The following is a 20,718-nucleotide window of genomic DNA, read 5'->3' as shown; positions in this document are numbered from 1 at the left end:
ATGGTAGATCCAGTCAGTTTTTAGTGAAGAATAGGTCCAGAAAATATATCAAAACAGCTATGACACCGGTGCAGGGCAACCACTAGTGTACTAACAGAGCTGCGTAGCAACCTACACAATGGCATTTTCAAAAGAGATGTCTTTAAATTTGTTGATGGAACACCTTGAACAGCTAATAAGGTCAGTTATTACTTTTTAAATTATAGATGTTAAAAAACCATGATGATGCTATCGCAACGTTAAATTTAAACTATGAGCAAGTGGGGCCAGAAAATGAGACACTGCACATGTGCAGCAACAGCAAACTTGGAAGAGAAAAAAGTTTATAATTGGCCTAATGGAAAAAATGGTATCCAGTCCTCATAATGCATCAATGGGAGCAACATGAACCTGAAGAAGTATACTTCTGCTGTCGTGCTATCCTTGGTCCTATTCCTGTTGAGCGGTTGCACACACTGTTTTCTCTTTTTTTTTAAATCACTTTTTCATGTCATTCAGCCAAATAGAGCAAACAAAGGTGTTAGCCATCATGTTTTGCAGTGCACATTGTAATGACACCTGGGGTCCTCTTGGGGTTCGATTTGGTACTACCCTGTATCTCTGTTTGCTCTGCAGGGAGCGGATGAATGTGATCTGGATCACCTGTGGCACCCAGTGTGTTGTAGGTTACATGAGTCCTGGCTGCAGTCTAACCTCTCTGTCTCTCTGCTCCTATACATAGGCGCCCACCATCCTGGTTCTGGCTATCTTGTCTTAGTATATCTTTACGTTTTGCCTTGCACCTTACAACACCCTCACACATCCTTTACTCATGCACATCACACACCGCTGACTTTACTGATTTACACACTCCATGTTGTCAACATTTAATTTGGCATTTTAATTTAGGTTAATTTGGTTTAATAAAATACTCTGTTAATTGTTACCTGTGGAGTGCCTTCCTTTTGTTGTGGCCACCTGGGCCAGGTCATAACAAATAGGGGCTCATCCATTTAGGTTGTTTTGTTAGAAAGTTTGTTTGTGCCTTAGGTAGTAGCAGGCGCATGGTGTTGATTGTGCACGCTGATTAGGTGATTCGGTCCAGCTGCATGCTGGTTTTGGCTGCGTGCTTTGTTTGCCAGAGCAGTTCTGGTTTTGCTCGGGTTTTTGGTTTTGGGAGATGCTCCATGTTTTTTTTTTTTTCTGCTCTGGTAGCACTGGTTTGTGACCTGATGTCGAATTATTGAGTGCTATTCAGAAGGTAAGTGTTACTGTCCCTATACGTAGTACATAGAGATTTCCTTATTAGGCTGTAGTGGCATTTCCCCTTTGGGTTGTGTCCATTTATTATTTTTTTTCTGTAGTATTTGGGCGATGCGGTTAGTGTCAGTTGTTTGCGGACAACTGTCTATGGGACACATCTGTGTGATTTTGTGGGGTTTTCTGTTTGCAGGTTGCTTTACAAGTCCGCTGGTTTTCAGTGTGTAATTACCTGCTGCAAGCCACATGAAGACTAATAGTGAGTTATTAGTAAATTTTGGTTAGGCAGTTAGGGGGAAAATTCTCTGTGAGGGTTAACTTATGCCTCAAGTGTGTGTCCAGTGGTGAACACATGGCGGCTTCCTTGTTGTTTTCTTCAGGCCCCTACAGGGGCCTTTTTAAAAGGCTGTAAAAAGGAGCAGCTAGTACAAATAGCTGACCACTATGGCATTATTGTGGCAGAGAAAAAATGTAAGGGGAAGATTAGGAATGCAGTTTTGATGTCTTTGTTTGAACAAGTTGTGTTATAGAAGAGGAAGCTTTGTGCAGCTGCGGCAGAGCCAGCGCCTTTAGTTGCGCTGACAGCTGATTTGACTTTTGAGCAGCAGATCTGTTCCGGCCAAACTTAAGCACAAGCTGTGCACTGAAACTTTGAAAAGGCATAGAAATACGCCACTGGTTTCTTCTCTTTCAAAGGACAGTTGGTTGAGGTCACATGACTTCTATTCTCATACAGTGTGACCTCCATCCCAATATGAGACACCCATTGTTTTTCTACCAAACCCTTCCAGAAGAGGACAAGAGAATTGTAGTTGTTGTCCAGATTGATGATATTGTTGTGAGGACAGTTGTTCTTCCCAGCAAAGCCCCAACATGCCTACTGGTGACTCACAGGAAATGAAGGTATCATCTCTAGCATCATGGCCTCTTTTCACAATCTCTGACAAAACAACCAGTCTGTTCGCTCCCTCCCTCCTTCCATCCATACCACACTTAGTCTGTCATAATGAGGAGCTGCTACTCAAACCGCATTAAGCTGCACTTATTGCAACACCGTCGAGGTTACAGGATGAGCCAGCTCAACTGGGATTAAAGTCTCTGTTGCATTTGTTGAAACAGAGTTTAGAGCAATACAGTGGGCAAATCTGGAGGAAAGAGTTTAGGAACAAAGACTGCCTGTGCTGCAACACACTGGATGGGCCAGATGAAATTTAGCTTATGAATTGAAACACATGCATTATGCATAATGAACAGAGGCCGAAGGGAAAGCGAGACAGAGAGGAGACATCTTGTCATCACTAAAGGGGAGCGATGGAAAGATGGACAAAGGAGATGTCCCAAAGGACTATGCACTCATTCTGCATGACTGCCTATCCATCACCATGGAAACTGTGTGTGTGTGTGTGTGTGTGTGTGTGTGTGTGTGTGATTGCAGTAGCGACCAACAGTGAGCTGGAGGGTGTGTGTTATGGGGGGAATAATGCGTAGGTGCCACGCAGGAGGCCTCCCACTGTGTTAGCAAGAATACCTTCGAAACTCACTATGATCACATTCCACGTCATCGTATGTGTGTGCCAGTGCACGTGTGGTTGTGTGCGTGTGCACGTGCATGTACAGACAGCTGTGGACGGAGAGATCTTATCATTTAAAAGCAGGACCCTCGGATGATGAGTTATCTGCCGGATGGTGTGATTGATGAAGGAAGGAGTGATGAACGCTTGATGAGATGAAAGAGTGAAGAGCCATCAGCACGCACTCGCCAAATCACTCACACACACACACACACACAGACGAAGCCCATGACTAAGGCCTCTGATGTGTGTGTTTAGGCAACACACATGCGTCCGTACTTGAACAGACACACAAACTTATAGAACCAAAAGACACATTATGCAGAAACACACACACACTCAAACACACACCTCTGTGGAAGATGAAGGGACGATTATAGATGAAACGTTTTCTTTGAGCCAACAGAAACGTGACATGAATGCATGCAGAGAAGGCTGTACTAGCATATACATGCTCACCAACACACATTTAGACACATGCATACGCGCACGCACACACACACAGGCACACACGCACACACGCACACACTTGCCTCTTTTTCTATCTTTTCTTTCTCTTATTTTGTCTAGACGGTCCACAGTGACTGAAATAAAGTAAATAGATTAAATGATTGTTTTCCCGATTAACTGATTAGCTGACCACCACAGCCCACTCACAACCCTTTGGAAGCCACACACATACACACACTTGTGCAGACCTTCACTTAACCGGATATATACAAATGCACAACACCTGCTTATTAACTCAAAAAACAGATACTGAAAACAGTCTCTCTCTGTCACACACACAAACACACACTTTTTGACCTTGGTCACTTTTGGGGACATTACATAGACTTCATTTCATTTCCTGGAGACTTATCCTAACCTTAAACACTGACACAAAAATCAGCTATTTCGCAATTTGGGACACAGCTCTTGCCCCCAATTGGACAAGCTGTCCCCAGTTTACTGGTATTCGGTCTGAAATTTGTCCCCAAAAGCAGCCTATGACAGACATACAGACACACACACACACACACACACACACACACACACACAGACACACACACACACACACACACACACACACACACACACACACACACACACACAGACACACAGAGACCCCTGGCACCTGAGGATAGTGCTCTCACTGTGCCAGGCTGTACCATCATATGGGAGCAGTTACAGTAAAGAAGCACAGCCAAGACCACTCTGGGCATGGCAAACAGCTGCTAGGGGCACACGCACGCACACACAAACACCCCCGCACGCGCGCACACATACACACAAACACACAGGAATCATACACACGATTCTTGATCCCAAAATCTGCAGCCTGGCTCACACACCTATCCTGCGCTTTCACTACCACAAGAACACAGCCACAAATTCTCCAAACTGCTTCCTCTCACACACACTACACGTAATCCACACATAATCCCCCACTTCTTCCTCTGACTCCCTTTCTCATGCAAACACACACACACACACACACACACACACACACATACACACACGCACACACACACACACTTTGCTGAGTCAATGTGGCCCACAAAAGACCAACATATAACCAGGATTTCCCCCACCCCCATCTTGTTTTCTGTTGCCTGATAGATATGAAGCTTAACTTTGCATTGATTTTGTACTGTACATTCCTGGTGTGTTGGTTCAGCTCTGCTCACTAAGCTTGGTGTCTTAATCTCTCAGGATCGCTGTCATTTGATGAATTGTCAGTCATACAGACCAAGCGGAGCAGCTTTTAGCTTTAGGGACAACAAGCAGAGAAGTTTAGACAGAGAACATGAAGCAGACACTGTACAACGGCAGTTGTCTTTGTATGATATTACCATTTCCTCTTTGTGTGTCTTGCATAGGTTCATATCATCAATGTGTGTTTTTAAGATGTGAAAAGGGTCTACTGTGGCTACTTTCAGTGGAGAAATCGCTATGATGTTTACCGATTATTTTCTAAATTGTTAATTCATTTTCCTGCCATTTATCACCATGGTTACTAAAAATATGTTTTTTTCCCCATCTGGGTCTACAGTTGTGATTAAGAGCTTTGATTGAATTTTTGGTGAAACACAGGAAGCTCATCCAGCTACTCAGCACAGAGAACCATTTGGAAAGAGGAAGCTCACTGCAAATCAGTAATATTAGGAATTTAGCCCCTGTGTCTGTGTTTTGTGCAGGAAACACAGACAGGGGGTAAATTCCCAAATGGCATGGTGCGGACAGGTAAATATAGAGTGGTGAGAATAGGGCAACGTTTGGTTTTCAGTTATGTATGGGTAAATAAAACAAATAACAAAAGGAAAAAGAAAAAAAAAGAAAAATATACGCTAAATATTCTGAAAAGTGAGATGCATCCCGAGCCGTTAATATCAGTTAAGTGTTTACAAGAATAATTCGACATATTTAAAAATACACATATTTGCTCTCTTGCTGTGAGTTGGATGAGAAGACTGATACGGCTGCACTGTCTGCACTATGCCTCAATATAGCTATATTTATAGCAAAATATAAGAGATGGTTAGCTTAGCCGGCCAGAGAGACCGTAAACAGGGAGAAAGGTAGACTCTTGAGGGGTTGCTACAGCCTACAAGGTGGGGGTCCCATGACCAAGAGAGACAGTCGAAGGCCTTGGCAGACTAATTTTTGATAGCCTGGATAGCTTGTCTACTTGTGCTGTAGAAGAAGGTGAACAGTGAAGAAGCAGCTGAGACAAGTGTCCTTGGAAAATTAGAGAAACATATGGAATATGTTTGAGAAAATCTGAAATGTAAGAAAATGCTACCTGACTGACTGCCCGTTAACATCGCGAACGTTGCATCAATTCACATATAAAGTGGCAATGGAAGCATGTGAGGAGATAAATCCTCAAACACTGTCACACAAGTTTCACGTTAATTTACTGTGCGTGTTACATCCAGATGGGTGTACAGGAAGAGGTACTTTGATGACCCGCGCAGTGAGGCTGACAACACAGAGAAGAAATGCTGTTCGGGGTGTGTGTGTGTGTGTGGGTGTGGGTGTGGGTGTGGGTGTGTTTGCACCGGTTGTTTATATATATTCATATAAAAATACTGTACATACCTTTTCTCCTCCTGTCGCTGGGTTAGAGTTGGCAAGCTTGGCAATCAAGTGTCGTCTCTTTCGCTCTCATACGCACAGACACATATAAATTACAACCTGCACCCGGATCCTATCATAAATATCACACACACACATTCCCACACAGCAGTTATCAGGTGTCTGCGGCTCGGGTTGCTGTGTCCACTAAGACTTTACAGGATGTTTGACCTATTCGGACTGTCGGGGCAGGCAGCCTCAAGTTGGCCGAGACTCCCCTGCTATTCCAAATATCAAATACTAGCATCGGCGGTAACCACCAGAACTGCTCTGTGTAATGTACAGCCTGATGTGTGTGTGTGTGTGTGTGTGTGTGTGTGTGTGTGTGTGTGTGTGTGTTTGTGGAGTCTGCCTTGCCTGCATTAAGGAGAGGAAATCATCATGGTGGATTTTCTGCAGTTTCGTGTTAAAATCTTTTGGATCAGGAGGTTATTAGAGGGAGTTTGACCCTAGATGGCCCCGGGGCAGCATACCAGCTATAACACACTCCTCATCGTCTGCTCTTCCTTTGCCCCCCTACTCCTCTTTATCCCTTTCTCCTCTTCACTGTTGAGCTTCTCTCTTCTTTCTCTTCTTTTTAGTCTTTTTGCAAAATTTTCTTTCATCATAAGGTAAAGAACAACATGAGTAATGGAATAATATATGCTTTATGTACAACAAGTTTGGAACTACAAAGACTTTTATTTTGACATACATTTTTTTAGATTAATATTCTCAAATCAGCTAATATTTATGTTAATTTTTAATTGTTTTTCTCTGTGGATGAATTCATTTTCCTGTTTCATTTATATGAAAAATAAATTACTAGGTAATTAGATTTCAAGGGGTTTAATTATCTACAAAGCATCTATATTTGGTGAAAACACAAATAAAATTCTGATAATTTTTTTTAATGTAAATTAGTGAAATTAAAGACACAAAGACATACCTTCAAAATAGAAAAACACATCTTAGTGTCAAAATAAAACCTGTGAATGTGGTTGAAATGGAAATAACTAAATATTAATTTTATATAATAAACAAATGAAATGACTGTTATTTACATTTTTTTCAAAAGCCTAAACTCTTCTACAGATTTTACTGATGTACAACAGCAAGTGTAAAAACAGGCCTCGGCTCTTTGAGGACTCCAAATCCTGAATTTTACTAATGTCTTAGGCATGTTGAAGATATGAAAATATCACCCTAACATCTACATATGGCCTGTTATCAGTGGGAAAATAAAAGAGTAGATCATCTATTTTTATCTTTAAATAGTCAGTGAAATGGGCCAGGAAGTCAAACAAGTCGTAAAATTGGGGGGAAGAGAAAGAACAGTGAAGGTTTGTTGATGTTGTAATGTAGGCGAACATGGACATGCCTTTCACACTGCCAAGAATCCATCATTTATGTAAGCCTACCATCTGTTGCCACAGAATACATTGCACAACTACCAATGAGTCAGATTGGCTATACGGATATCTACAATGTCACACACGCGTGCACTCACACACACACACACACACACACACATATTAAGATGGATACTGGTGACGAGCTCACGAAGGCTCATATGAACGATGGATGAGGTGATGCAGAGAGGGCTGCTGATCTCTTTACTCTCACTCTCAGTGACCTGAATATACCCGAGCACACGCACACACATACATACATGCGCACACACACACAAACACACACATACAAACTATCTGCACGCACACATGCAGCATCCCGGTGCAGCTGACAGCCATTCATTCACCTCAGTGACATGCTCAGGCTATATCTAAATGGAGGGCTTTCTCTGGATTGGAGCCCCTCCAACTCTCTCTCTCTCTCTCTCTCTCTCTCTCTCTCTCTCTCACACACACACACACACCCTTTCAAGTCCTTTTGCAATTCACCAATTTTTATTGTTTTACTGCTCACCCCCTCTTGTTTACTCCATTGCTCTTCCATATCCGTGTAATAAAGTAGAAAACAGACAGACACACTTGTGCAAGTAGAAGCACATAATAACATACACATGCCTTCTCACTGACAGAGCCGGGCACGATGGATAGCCTCTGGACTCCTGTTGGCGAGTGACACACTTTCAGATGTGTTGTCTCTGCTCCCGTCCACCAGCCCCCACCGGGAGAAATAAAAAATAAAAGAAACTGTCACACCTCTCTGTGACACCTTGACCCTTTACACACACACACACACACACACACACACACACACACACACACACACACACACACACACACACACACACACACACACACACACACAAATCAGCTTGCGGCATGTTTGCTCTTACGACGTGAAAGCCCTCTCTCATTAACCCAGAGGGCACCCCCAGCCTCCCATTGTGCCCCTATCTCCCGCAGCATTCTGGGTAAAGTAGTTTAACAATGTCAACCAGATAAGCCCAATGCAAACCTGCTGATAAGGAGTCAAAGACTGCACTTAATGTCTGTGTGTTTTGAAGGCGTTGGTTGATTGAGGAGCCGATGAGGAGGATGTAAAAGCCCAACATTGAGCAGAATGGGTGCATGTGTGTGTGTGTGTGTGTGTGTGTGTGTGTGTGTGTGTGTGTGTGTGTGTGTGTGTGTGTGTGTGTGTGTATGCGTGTGGGGTCAGCCTGGCAGGCATACGGTTTTCATATCTTTGTAATAACAAGTTAAACTGCCGAAACAGCTAAACACAGAAAACAAAAGGAGAGCAAACACACACACACACACATACCACTGTACAAAGGGCCTGTACTTGAATGTGTTTGTGTGTGTGTGATTTCAAAATGGCCAAGGACCATTAGCAAAGTTATTCAAAAAAAAAAAAAAGGTGAGTCAACTTTTCCTGTATTGACAAGTAGAGCAGGGAGCTGTCCGAGAAGAAAAAGGGGAAAAAAGCAAAGGAGGGGCTGACATTAAAAAAAATACAGCACAGACTAAAATAAAGTTTACGGCTGACGTTCAAGGCAACAATGTGCTCAAGTTTTCTTCGCGCGCTGCCACGAGGCAGCCAGACTATAATTTGAGGTCAAAGGTAAATCCTCCATCCAGGCTTCAATGTTGCAATAAGCTGCGCCACATAGGCTCTGGTTACAGTGTGATAAAAAGGTGTGAATGTCACAGGAAGTCTCAAATAAAATGCAGTAAATTTGCGCACTTTGTCCGAGAAACTCCACACCCTGCAGGGGATAATCTCAACTGTTCTTCCCAGCTCTCGCATTACACACACACACACACACACACACACACACACACACACACACACACAGGCAAGCAGTAAACTCGTGGAAGTACAGGAATGCCTTCACACAGCGTGGATTTATATCAGCGTATACACAGGCTTAGCATGCTTTGTCTGATGAGCACGTTAGGTGCATTTATGTATTCACACACATGTATCCATACATACATATGCAAAGAATGAGGATCTGAAATATTTGCAGGCTGAAAGCCGATACCCTTGCTTTGTTCTTTTAACTGTCGTGTTCTGTTTTTATTATTCTGAATACCTGACCCACCTGTACAGCCCGGGGAGACTTTATCCTGCCCGTCGTCTCTCATGAAACACTGCTAGATACAGTTTCCCCTTCTATCCCCATTCTTCCCCCTCTATCGGCTACAGCTACAGTTTCAAATTGCTTTCTCCTAGCATGTTTGTCTTTTTTTTTTTTTTACCGCCCTTCTCATTTTTTCCGCGCTTTCTTCTGTGGTCCGTTTTCTTACAGCAGACAAATGATCAGCATTGATGAACACAAGGCAGTATTCAGAAGACTCACACCCAGCAGGGAAGGAAAGAAAAAACAATCATGATGTTTTATTTTGTAAGAATCTTTTTTTTAATGAAACACAAAAAGGCAATAAAATTAAGATAAATAATTTTTTTCTTTTTGTACATGAGGAAATATTTAAGTCATATTTCCAAAGAATGACTGAAATTACATAATATATTTTAGTAGGCTATCTCAACCATACAAAGCAGGTTCCAGTGGGTCTAAAAAAAAAAAAAAAAACACAATGTCGTTTCTGTTAAAAGGTGATGGTTAGAACTGAATCCAGTGTTTCTTAAAGAAAATACAGCTTTTAAAAAATAATTCAATTAAAGACCCATAAAAGTAATATTCCAAAATTGAGTTTCACATTAGATTCCTTTTAAAGCTTTTGCTTTGCAGTGTAACAGCAACATAGTTGTTAAAAGTCAGTCAATGTACTAAAAAAGAAAAAGGCATTCATGTTCTTCCCCCCTGTACATCCTATACACTGACAACAAACAGTCATCACAGGCTTGCATAAACAGTAAGACAATGGTAAACAAGGAAAACAAGCAAACATAAAACACACACACACACACACACACACACACACACACACAGACATTTTTGGCAAAGCAGGAATAAAAGTGACAAGAAGCATAATTTGTGATTTGATCCTTATCTTGCTTTTTTTTTTTGTCTCTCACCATTGTCCCATTGATTGGCTCTGATTGTCCTTCACAGTCACGTGATGCCATTCTGGTTGCCATAGAGACCTCAAGTGCATCAGCTGGGCAGCATGCAGACAATGTTGCTGCAACGTTTCTCAGAGGCTGTCATAGCAACGCTGGGTGAACACGATCAGACAACGAGAGGAACTCTACTTCAAATACCTCGGTGATTGCAGGGGTCCCGGATTCAGATTTGATTGAACGTCTTTTTTTGTCTTTTTCATAAAATTGTTTTCTTCTAATGCGGTGAAGCGTAAACTCACAGGTGCTTTGGTATGTTTCCTTTTGATGTCAGATAAATATCTACATTTTATATAGGAATACAAGCTAAAATAGATAAAGAAGAACTAGATTCTTTTAGGATCAGAGAACAGCAGAAACTCAGTTTCTTTTCCAGTATTTGTGAAAAAAGCTCCCAACAGGAAATGCACATTCTTAACCCAACAGAGCAAAATAAAAAGAAAAAAAGAGATTTTGGACACATGTTTAAAAAGAGCCTTTTTCTGATTTCCTTATAAAAACAACATTTCCCAAACACCCTTTCTACTTATTCATCCCTAAAGCAGGGCTTACAACATCAAAGTCTTCACATCAGTTGTACAAGTCCAAGCCTCCAATTCTGTTCAGTGCATTGAGGGAGAAGGAAACTCAACCCAACCTCCTCCCTCTGCCAGCCCCCCCCCCCCCCCAACCCACCCACAGACACCCTAAAAACATCTAAATAAAATAATCTTCTCTGCAAAAGAAAACAAGAACAAAAAAAGAACAAATATATATGTATACTATTTACAACATGTTATTTTATACATAATGCTGTACAAAGCACACACGCTCACCCAGGCACACATATGCACACACACCAACATGCACGCACAGTTCAAATAAACAATCCAACTACCTGTACATGTGTCTTCGCACCTGAATAGAAGGATACGAGAGAGAGGTATTGACGTGTATGGCTTGACAGGAGAAAAAAATCGTTGTGTGTTTCCGTCGCTAAGACTGAAAACTGCAAGTTAAGTACTGGATAGATTATTTTCAGAGTGTTGCAAACATACCGACAGTGTGTCATGACGTCATCTTTGCTTGATGAGCACAGGTGTACACGTGCATGACCACACACACACACACACACACACACACACACACACACACACACACACACACACACACACACACACACACACACGCTAAAGCACTATTTACTTAGAGCTCATTAAATGCCGGACAGGGTCATTTCAGCCACTCTACTGCACACACACACGCATTTACACTCAAGTCCAAACTACAGTGTTTTTTGGTCCTGTTGGGGATCTCCCAATCGTGTTGTCATGATCAAACTACCAGTATAAGACCATTAAAACCTTCCAAACCAGTGTGGTTTACAGTAAGTCTCCGCTTACCATACAGTCTTGCCCACTCTCTGAGTCTGTCTTTGTTTCAGAAAGCCAAGTCTGCCACCCTCCCTCCACAGCATATCCAAGCTACTGTGCTCCAAAGTGCTCATGTCCATGGTTCCTGTTCTTTTGTTGCAGTAATCTTGTTGCAGTTGCGAGATACTCTGTTATTTCAGCCACAGAGAAGGGTTGCAGACAAGCTGCGACAAGGAGCCTCAGTCCACATCTGATAAAGAGGTTATATCTGACATGGATCAGACTTCCCCAGAACAAACCGAACTCCTCTTAAGTGCCAGTACTGCTGGGCTTGATCCAGTGGGCTAGCTCCTTCTCTTACAAGGGACAGATCAATGCGCAGAGCCAAAACTCTTGTCTTGGTTTCCCTCTGTCCCCTGCTCTACTCTGAAGGACCATCCAGGAGGCAGTCAACTCCAGAGTTCGGGTCAATATTTAGATTTCTTTCTAGCTGGTGGTGCTAGGACACAATGGCCATGCCGTCTGCGCTGATCAGCTGGCCCGTGGTTGGTTCATAGGTTCCGGCCAGGTAGAACAGGTCATTCGCTATGTTGCCCGGCTTGCGTTCACGCATCAGGTGATCATACTCGGCCCTGCTGACCACCTGGCAGCGATGGGAGATGGTCTGCACGTCATTCTCATCCTCGTGGCTCGACTGATACAAGGCATTCTAGGGTAGAGACAGGAAGAATGGTTGATAACTCAGCAAGATAATATACCCGACAATCAAAATGTTGAATTTACAATTGCTTTCTCAAGAAAATTGGTAAGCGGGAAGATTATTGTGTTTTTGTTTGGTATTTCTTTGGTGCTGTTTTCCCTCCCGCACAAACGTGCTTTACAGTGGGTTTTCTCATGATGAAGTTTGAGTTTCTGCAAGTGGTGATCTTTTATGTTTGCTCAGCCATGTTGGATGTTAATATTTGTGCTAACTACCCAGCTCTTTTTCTGTTTATTCCAAACTAACCAGTATTGCCATTGCCAGAAATGTAAAAAGCATGACTTTCTTTGCAGCAGAGATCTTTCCTGGGGATGACCCTAAACTGAGTATTTAGAACTGCAAATCACACCAGTTTCATGAACTAAGAGGAAGTACCATAGGGAATAAAAAGAAGCACAGTGGTTATATATTTATATGAAAATGTCACAGACTATCTGTTACTTTGACCATTCCTGTTTTAGAAATTCTACTTGACCACCCTGGTCTTTACCTTGCCGTCACAGTGTCGCTTCCCCAGGCAAGTCTCCTCTGGGTGGTAGAACCACTTGACCCTGACCACCATACTGGAGCTCCATGACTCCCAGAGGCTCTCCACTCTGCCCACGTAGGGCAGCTGTGGCCGGCCAGGTGATAGGAACACAGCACAGTCCCCGACACGCACCGTCTCCTTGCCCCGCACAATGGCCTTGTAGAAAAGCTTGCGGGCTTTACCCTTCAGACCTCTCCTCTGTTGGGGAAAGAGAATAAAAACAGCTCCCTCAGTCAATTTATTCAGTGTGTAAGGCTTATTTCCCCACCAGCCTCATTTCAGAAAGTAATTTGGGTTTTTGTTTGTTTTGCTAAACCCAGTCCACCAAAATATAATAAGATTTAATATGCTTTCCCAATCCAAATAGCTTTTAGCCAATAAATACGGTAGGCTAACTTTATGCTTTTAGTTGGAGTAGTGTTTTTTTTTTTTTTTTGGGGGGGGGGGGTGCCTAACAGTGATGCTATAGAGTTACAGGAGTGTGTTTACAAGCACACCAATAATTCACTTTTAACCTGATAAGGCACTGCCATTGAAACTCACCTACAAGTTATGATCACAGTAACCATAATCCGGGTAACACACCTACATTTCAGCTTTATCTTTTGATTTGTAGGGGCATGTACACACCAAAATGTTGAACACCTCAGTCGACAGATGCAGTCAAGTTTACAAAGCAAACAGTTTGGCAGAATGGAGGCTGAGAGTGGCAGAGGTTTCTGAAACTGTTCTGTTATCTCAGGATCATGACTTAATAATCAGAATAACAAATTCAAAGATTAACCACACCGAGTAAGCCTGATATTGTTGCCAATGTGTGCAGAGTCTGAAGCAGAATAAGCAGTCCCAAGAGAGATCATATTTGATCGTTGCATTTACTGTATGTAATCGTGTTACACAGCAGAAAATGCAATGATCAAATATGATCAATCAGTAAACTACTTAAATCGTGAGTTTAAGTAGGTTCCTGATAACCCAAGACAACCATTTTGCAACCAAGATAATCAAAGTTCATGATCATGAGAAAACACTGTCTGATTAATTCAGGATTTTGATTTAATGGGATTTAGGAATGAGAAATCACAACTTCTGTGGAACATTGACAAAAAGAAGAAAGATTAGCAAAAAAAGAGATCTTGGAAAAACAAACAATTCAGAGATTATTCAACAATAGCCATCTCTTCAACAACATCGTGGATACGGAAAAAGAACACAGTAAAATACAACGCAAATGGTTTTACCTGTGTGGGGTTGCCAGACCATTTCCACAGCTGGCGTCCAGGCAGCAGGGGAGCCATGTTGGGCAGAGGCTCAGGCGAAGACATCCTCTGCCTCTTAGCTGTAGACGGGTCCTTGGAGGCAGGTTTTGGCAGCTGGTTTACAGGACTGCTTTGGCTCTGATGGTGGCTGTTAGGAACAACTTCTTTCCTCTTTAGCTGGGTCTTAGCTGTGCTACTGTTAGACACCATATTTCCTTTTGACATGAACTCCTTTCTGTCTTCTGCTCTGTCAGCCCTCACCTTTGACCGTGAGACGGCCATGCTGGCTTTGGCCACATAGCCGTGAGCTGGGGCTGAAGCAGTGGGAGAGGAGTTAGAGGTGGTAGGGTCAGGGTTTAGGAGATCAGATGTCATGTTCTGCCTGTGCTTGTGTTTGTCCTGCTGGAGGAGTGCACGGCGCAGCAGCACAGAGGAGGACTCTTCATCAGAAGAGTAGGAGGAATCATTGTCTGAGGAGCAGAGGGACGAGGAAGAGATGGAGCCGGAGGAGGAAGAGGAGGAGGAAGATGAGGAGAAGCAGACAGAAAGACGAGAGAGAAAACGCCCTCCCCGGTGGGGTGTAACTGCTGCACTTCTTCTACGTGCTTCAGCATCTTGACCATCATCCTCATCATCCTCATCCAGCTCAGAGTAGGAGCTGGGGCAGTCACTCGGGTAGTCCAAACTGTAATCCCCACCTTGGACCCCAAGACCAGTAGACAGAAGATCCTTTCTTAGAGGTGGAGCACCCTTTAGAAGAGCCTCAGACCGGGCCCCAGCACCATCTCTTTCCCCTCCTCCCTTCTTGCCGTCCTTCACCAACAAGGATGGGTGGATGTATCGCAGTGGTGCTCCTGCTCCTCCTCTCCCTCCGCTCCCTCCAAGTCGAAGCAGGGCCTTGCTGTTCTTTGTTTTGGGAGAGGTCACTCCTTCATGGTCAAGTTTCACTAAGAACTGTTTCCTTTCCCGTTCACTCACTAGCTTCCTGCTCCCAGCTGCCATTGCCATGGTGACAGCTGACGAGCAAGAGGAGGATAAGGAGTCCCGGAGCCCCATGGAAGCAACTGTATTCACCGGTCGACTGGCTCCAGAGTTTCCACCACTTCCAAAGGTAGAGTAGCCATTGGCGATGCTACTGAATGAGTCAACTACAAAGGGAGAACCAAAGATACCTTTGACAGGGGTTGGGGGTGCAAGAGGGTGGGAGGCAGGCCGATGAAACAAACCCAAGTCTCGCTCTCGTATCCTCCTCTGGGTCTTACGCGATGTCCCATTGAATAGGAAGAAGTCAACCGGCGGTCTCTTCCTGGGCACAGACCAATTCAACAAGGAGGTGGTGCCTTTGGTTACAGTGTCTGTTACTGATGTCGGTGTGCTGGCAGTCTTAGCCACTGAGTGGATTTTCTTCGGTCTGCCAACTGCAAAAGGAACCAGCAACAGAGAGGAGTTATAATCGATATGAACCGACAAGAATATAGTGAGATTAATTGTGGAACTAAGAACTTTAGCAAAACTTAACATCTTTATCTCCTTGATCTTCACCTGGCCAGGTACATTTTGACATATACATTACTCAAACTGCAACAAACCTGGTAAACCTGTCTCTATTAATAGTCGCCCTGAGTTTGTGTGCTTTGGTGTCTGAGTGATGTTCATTCCTGAGTGGATTCCTCAGACTATCTTAGCTAAGAGATAGCCAATCTTTCTTATAGTCAATAAACTAAAGCGTAATAGTTGATTTAAAATGACCATCACAAATCTTTACAAAACGTTATGTCTTCTCCCTCACCTGGTCTTTTCTCCTGAGGCCTCCCTGCTGGCTCCTCATTGGCTGTTTTCTCTGTGGGTGTGTCTTTCTTCTCCTGGGTGGAGCCTCGGCGACCGCGGCGACCAGGGGAGATCAGAAGTGCTGGAGAGGGTTCCGCACCTGACAGAGAAGAGTTATTTAATGATGGCATTCATTTATTAATATATTCCTTTCTTTAGTATGCAGTACTACCCCCCCCCCCACAATCTCTCTCCACAAAGCCATACTCACAGCGGATTTGGTATCCGGGAGGCAGAAGTCTGATGTTTGCGAGGGAGATCCTTCCTCTGTCTCCATCATCAAACTCAACCATCACACTGCCCTCCTTCTCAGCCTCACCTGGACCTCCTAAAGCACAACACAGAATGGAGGACATGAGTTGCTGCAAATGTGTGAGGGTATGACACAGAGTGAGGTGGTTGGTGCATGTCACTCACCTCGGTGGACATATCCAGGGTAAAGACAGCGAGAGCGTTCACTCCAGTAGGCACAAACTCTCGTCCCTGGAGTCAGGATGGCCTCAGTCTGGGGCCGCACGTCTAACACCTGGAACAAAATTGATTACAAAATAAACTGTGCGACGCATGTGGAGTTTACGTTCAAACTAACCAGCACTGCAGAGCTACCCACAAAACTGCTGAATGTAATAGAGGCTATGGAGCCTCCAGACTGAAACTCACTGCTTCCTGTAGTAGTTGCTCCAATGAGTAGATCCTGGGGCGATTCCCTCGTTCCCCTTCAATGACAACACTGAATCTAAAAAAAAAAAAAAAAAAAAGAGAAATTTATGAAAAATGAAATTCCTTCAAAACCAAACCGTCATTTTAATTTTTAAGATATAATTTTATATTTAATCTAACAACCTTGAAATGTTGTTAGATTTGAAAGTTGTCTTAAAATAGGGTTTTTGTCATGAGCGCTTAGTTACTTTACAGACAGCTGTGTTGGCTGCCACTGCTGTTTGTCTTGGCTTTGTAGTCTTCTAGACTTCTTGTTTGTCGAGATTCTCAGAGCTGCTAGCTGCTACTAGCACTAAGCTAAGTTTTCAACTCTTTCGTAAATCACACTAGAGTCTTGTTGCAAAATGTCTTTTAGTACTAAACTCCCAGAGCTGGTGAGCTATCAAGATTGATATGTCTGATTTTGTGATTAATAGATGACAGCCTAAACAATGGTCATATATGACATTTGCTGTGTGAAATAGCCCCTTAGTGAGGTGGCCAACTTCTGCTACAAAACAGCAGTACTGGAAACCCCTGTGCTGTTTTATAGGTTTTGCATTTGTGAAAGGAACAGCAGGGAAGCAGGGTCTTACATATCAGGCAGGTCCAGAGTTTGGACACAGGCGGCATACAGCAACTCATCTTCCTTGGAGATCAAGATCTTCAGTCCGTCCACCAACATCTCTTTGCTCAGCACACAGTTTGGCAGAGCTGTGGAGAGAGGGTGTGGTGGAAAGATGGATGGATGGAGAGGATAATGGGTGAGATATAGATAATTTGTGATTGTGTTGAATAATTGCTATGTGAAGTGAGGAGGAGGGACAAAGAGGCAGAGAAAGAGGTGCGTGTGTATGTGTGAAAAGGATCAGACTTGCTTTTAAAACCTGCATGTGTGTGTGTAATTATAAATGATGTGTCACTGTTTATGCCTACCGGGTATTCTGCAAGGCATGTTTGGAGGAAGGTGGATTGACTTCTTCTCCTTTAACTCCTCCTCTTCCTCTTCCTCCTCCTCCTCTCCCTCAGAGAAGCTGCTTTCCTCATCCAAGCGAAAGCCGTCATCAGCTGCAAAGCTCTGCAGGAGTCGGCTCACCGCGTGGCCCTTGGCCTGGACAGGAAACAGGATGTGACATCAGTGGGCAGAAAGCAGGATATGGCATCCCTTCATTATATGTCCAAATCAATCAACAGTAAACAGGATCTGCAGGTGAATGAATCAAGTCTTTTCCAGTGTAATGTGACTGATGTGGTAAATCCAGCAAAGAAAAGCAACCCCAGGCGCCAACACCTCCTATAATGTGATACTTCTATTAAGCCTGTGGTATTTTTTTTCTTAGCTGCCATCATGCACTCGAAGGTCAGAGGTCACAGTCACTAATAACTGCAGCTCTTGACCTGGCAGGACTTTAGCGTATTGCTCAAGGACACTTCAGCAGGGAGGACACCTGCTAATAGAGAAGCTCGAACCCTAATTTACATTCTCACTTCACACGCACACACACACACACACACACACACACACACACACACACACACACACACACACACACACACACACACAAACACACACACACACACACACACACCAGATACTACCCATCTCCAGACCGGTTTAAGCTAGTCTACCCAAAGATGACTGATGACTGATGATGGAAAGTTAGCTCGCCCAACAGGTTTCTGCTTGTATTTAAGCTTTCCAAAGAAAAAAAACAGAATATTCAATGCAAGGGAGATGGTGTGTGTGTGTGGGTGTGTGTGTCTGTGTGTGTGTGTGTCAGCATGTTTTGTCTGCTGAAGTTTTCCACATCAGGAGATCATATATTTTAGTGACAGAAGTTTCGTCACCAGAGGGCATGGGTGATTATTTCCCTTTAGTGCTGATGGTGTGTTTGTGTGTGTGTATGTGTGTGTGTGTGTGTGTATGTGTGTGTATGTGTGTGTTTGTGTGTGTGCTGGAATGCATGGGTGTGTGTAAGGTTATGGCCAATGATTATCTTTATACTTCTCTGTTTGGTTTGGAGTTATGTGTTTTTGGACATTCCCTCACGATGACTCAAAGACTAAAGCAACCTTGGGGCATTTCTCATTAAAATGAATGCGGGTGTCTCGCCAACGGCTGCCTGCACGAATACAACGGGCCCAATGCTGTGTTAGCACAGCAGGCACGCATGCAAACACACACCTATAACAAGAGCCAATGGTATATTTGAAAAAGTGACAGGTTTACAGCTGATGCTACGCATCTCTCTTTCAGGGAGCAGAAGTTATTGGTAGGTATTGAACAGTATTAATCTACAGGATTTCCAACTTCTTGGCAGGGTGTGGCTAACTTCAACAAGGAAGGACTGAACTTGAGGGAAGGGCTTTTCCAAATTCCTCCCTGCTTCTCACATTTTCAGCCTTTGGTTGCAGGCAGCAGAAGGCCAAAGGGAGTGACCTTCTCTGAGTCACCTTTCCTCTTTTACTTACATTTCCAGTCAGCCACTGTCTGAACCTAACCCCTCTCCTGACTACTGTAGGTTTCGTTACACAAAAACCTGCATGTCCCTATTTGCTCGTTAACTCATTTTAAAAGTAATGTAATTACCTTGCTCACAACTCTGTGACAGCAGTAATTTATTGTCATATTCATTATACAAACATTCCTGTCACACCTGTAAAATTTGCAGCTGCATCTCACCTTTTCCTTCTCAATTCCCCTTCCCATGCACTTCTGTGAGAGTGAGGAGGGGAAAGAAAATATCTGCAAAGAACATAGATCCTGTCTACTAAAAATGGAAGTTGAACTTTAGAAGAGCATTTAGTTGTACACCTTCCTGGCTGTGATATCCACTTCAAATATGATCAGTTTTCTTAAACTGAAGCTCTATCGGGCAGAATATTTTCTGTGCATGTTTTTTTAACCTCACAGCACAGAAGCAACTAATAAACTCAATCAAAGGTTATCATACTCAGTAAATTGTACAAGGTTTTAAAAAACTTAATCAAGGCTTCAAGGGGGACAGAAACACTGTATTTCAATGCTGTCTAGTTCCCCTGATAATTCACACATAAGTTCACAGGTGAAGGAGTTGTGGAGGAAATGCAAGATTTAAGTGCCGATTTTGAGGGCGTAACATAGGGTTGATAGAGGACTGCCATAAATCACTGCTGTCTGGGAGTAACTTGCTTGGTTGAATGGCTGTCACTGTCAAAAGCAAAATACTGCTGTGTCACTATAATGTTACATGTCACCTCCCAACACTGGTAATGCCTGACTACTGTAATGCCTCACCTTCCCCACAGTGCGCTGTTCCGCTGAGGTCTTCTTTGTGGCTTCCTTGCTGGTTCTGCTTCCCTCTGTGAGAGCTCCATGGCTCCCCCGGCTGTCCCCAAAGCTGCAGCCCACTGATGACACAACCCAGCTGGGCAGAGATGCTCTTTTAGTCCCCTGGTGATCTGGACGTCTCCCGTCTGTGTTGGCAAGGCTTGGCCTTCTGGGTGCTCTCCTCTGATCTGTACTAGGCAGCCCCCCCATGCCTGAGGTTGAAGGGGAAATAATGGAAATTAGACCATAAAAAAAATCAACATCTGATATTAGTTTAATATATGGTTAGAAATGTAGATTTTTGTCTTTACCTGGTTATTGATGCCACATAACAGTTATCTGATACAATTTTCTGAGCATATTAGATTGTTAAATTAAGACTACATCTAGTTGCTTGACCATCACATCGACATCAATAAAGATTTATTTCTCAGGGAATACATTATCCACCTCGTGTTTAAATTCAAGATTGTAAGACCTGATATCTCCAGCCTGAAGTCAGCCCACCATAAATTTCCAAATTTTCTCCCTCTAGATTTTGAAATTTTTCAAAGATAAAAAAAAAGGAGATTTCTT

General features: G+C 43.3%; 1 protein-coding gene and 1 long non-coding RNA gene across 2 annotated transcripts in view; one reads left to right on the top strand and one right to left on the bottom strand.

Annotated features, from left to right (window-relative positions):
- Positions 1 to 1,113: 1,113 nt before the first annotated feature.
- Positions 1,114 to 20,230, top strand: LOC120794315. Its single transcript, XR_005708114.1, has 4 exons — positions 1,114 to 1,240; positions 10,399 to 10,551; positions 17,862 to 18,042; positions 20,121 to 20,230. It is a non-coding gene; the product is annotated as an uncharacterized LOC120794315 (long non-coding RNA).
- Positions 11,097 to 20,718, bottom strand: part of bahcc1b (BAH domain and coiled-coil containing 1b) — a 52,417-nt gene continuing 42,795 nt past the window's right edge. The window contains exons 19-28 of the mRNA XM_040135272.1: positions 20,110 to 20,354; positions 17,769 to 17,943; positions 17,429 to 17,546; positions 16,794 to 16,869; positions 16,551 to 16,659; positions 16,345 to 16,461; positions 16,096 to 16,233; positions 14,289 to 15,724; positions 13,009 to 13,245; positions 11,097 to 12,467 (exon numbers count right to left, since the gene is read on the bottom strand). Of these exons, the coding sequence (XP_039991206.1) occupies positions 12,258 to 12,467; positions 13,009 to 13,245; positions 14,289 to 15,724; positions 16,096 to 16,233; positions 16,345 to 16,461; positions 16,551 to 16,659; positions 16,794 to 16,869; positions 17,429 to 17,546; positions 17,769 to 17,943; positions 20,110 to 20,354 (2,861 nt within the window). The 3' untranslated portion in view covers positions 11,097 to 12,257. The remainder of the gene's footprint in view (positions 12,468 to 13,008; positions 13,246 to 14,288; positions 15,725 to 16,095; positions 16,234 to 16,344; positions 16,462 to 16,550; positions 16,660 to 16,793; positions 16,870 to 17,428; positions 17,547 to 17,768; positions 17,944 to 20,109; positions 20,355 to 20,718) is intronic.

The sequence above is a fragment of the Xiphias gladius genome, chromosome 9, assembly GCF_016859285.1.
Source record: "Xiphias gladius isolate SHS-SW01 ecotype Sanya breed wild chromosome 9, ASM1685928v1, whole genome shotgun sequence".
Lineage (NCBI taxonomy): Eukaryota > Metazoa > Chordata > Actinopteri > Istiophoriformes > Xiphiidae > Xiphias > Xiphias gladius.
Note: the sequence above shows the minus strand (reverse complement) of the source record. Positions and strands in the feature narration are given on the sequence as shown.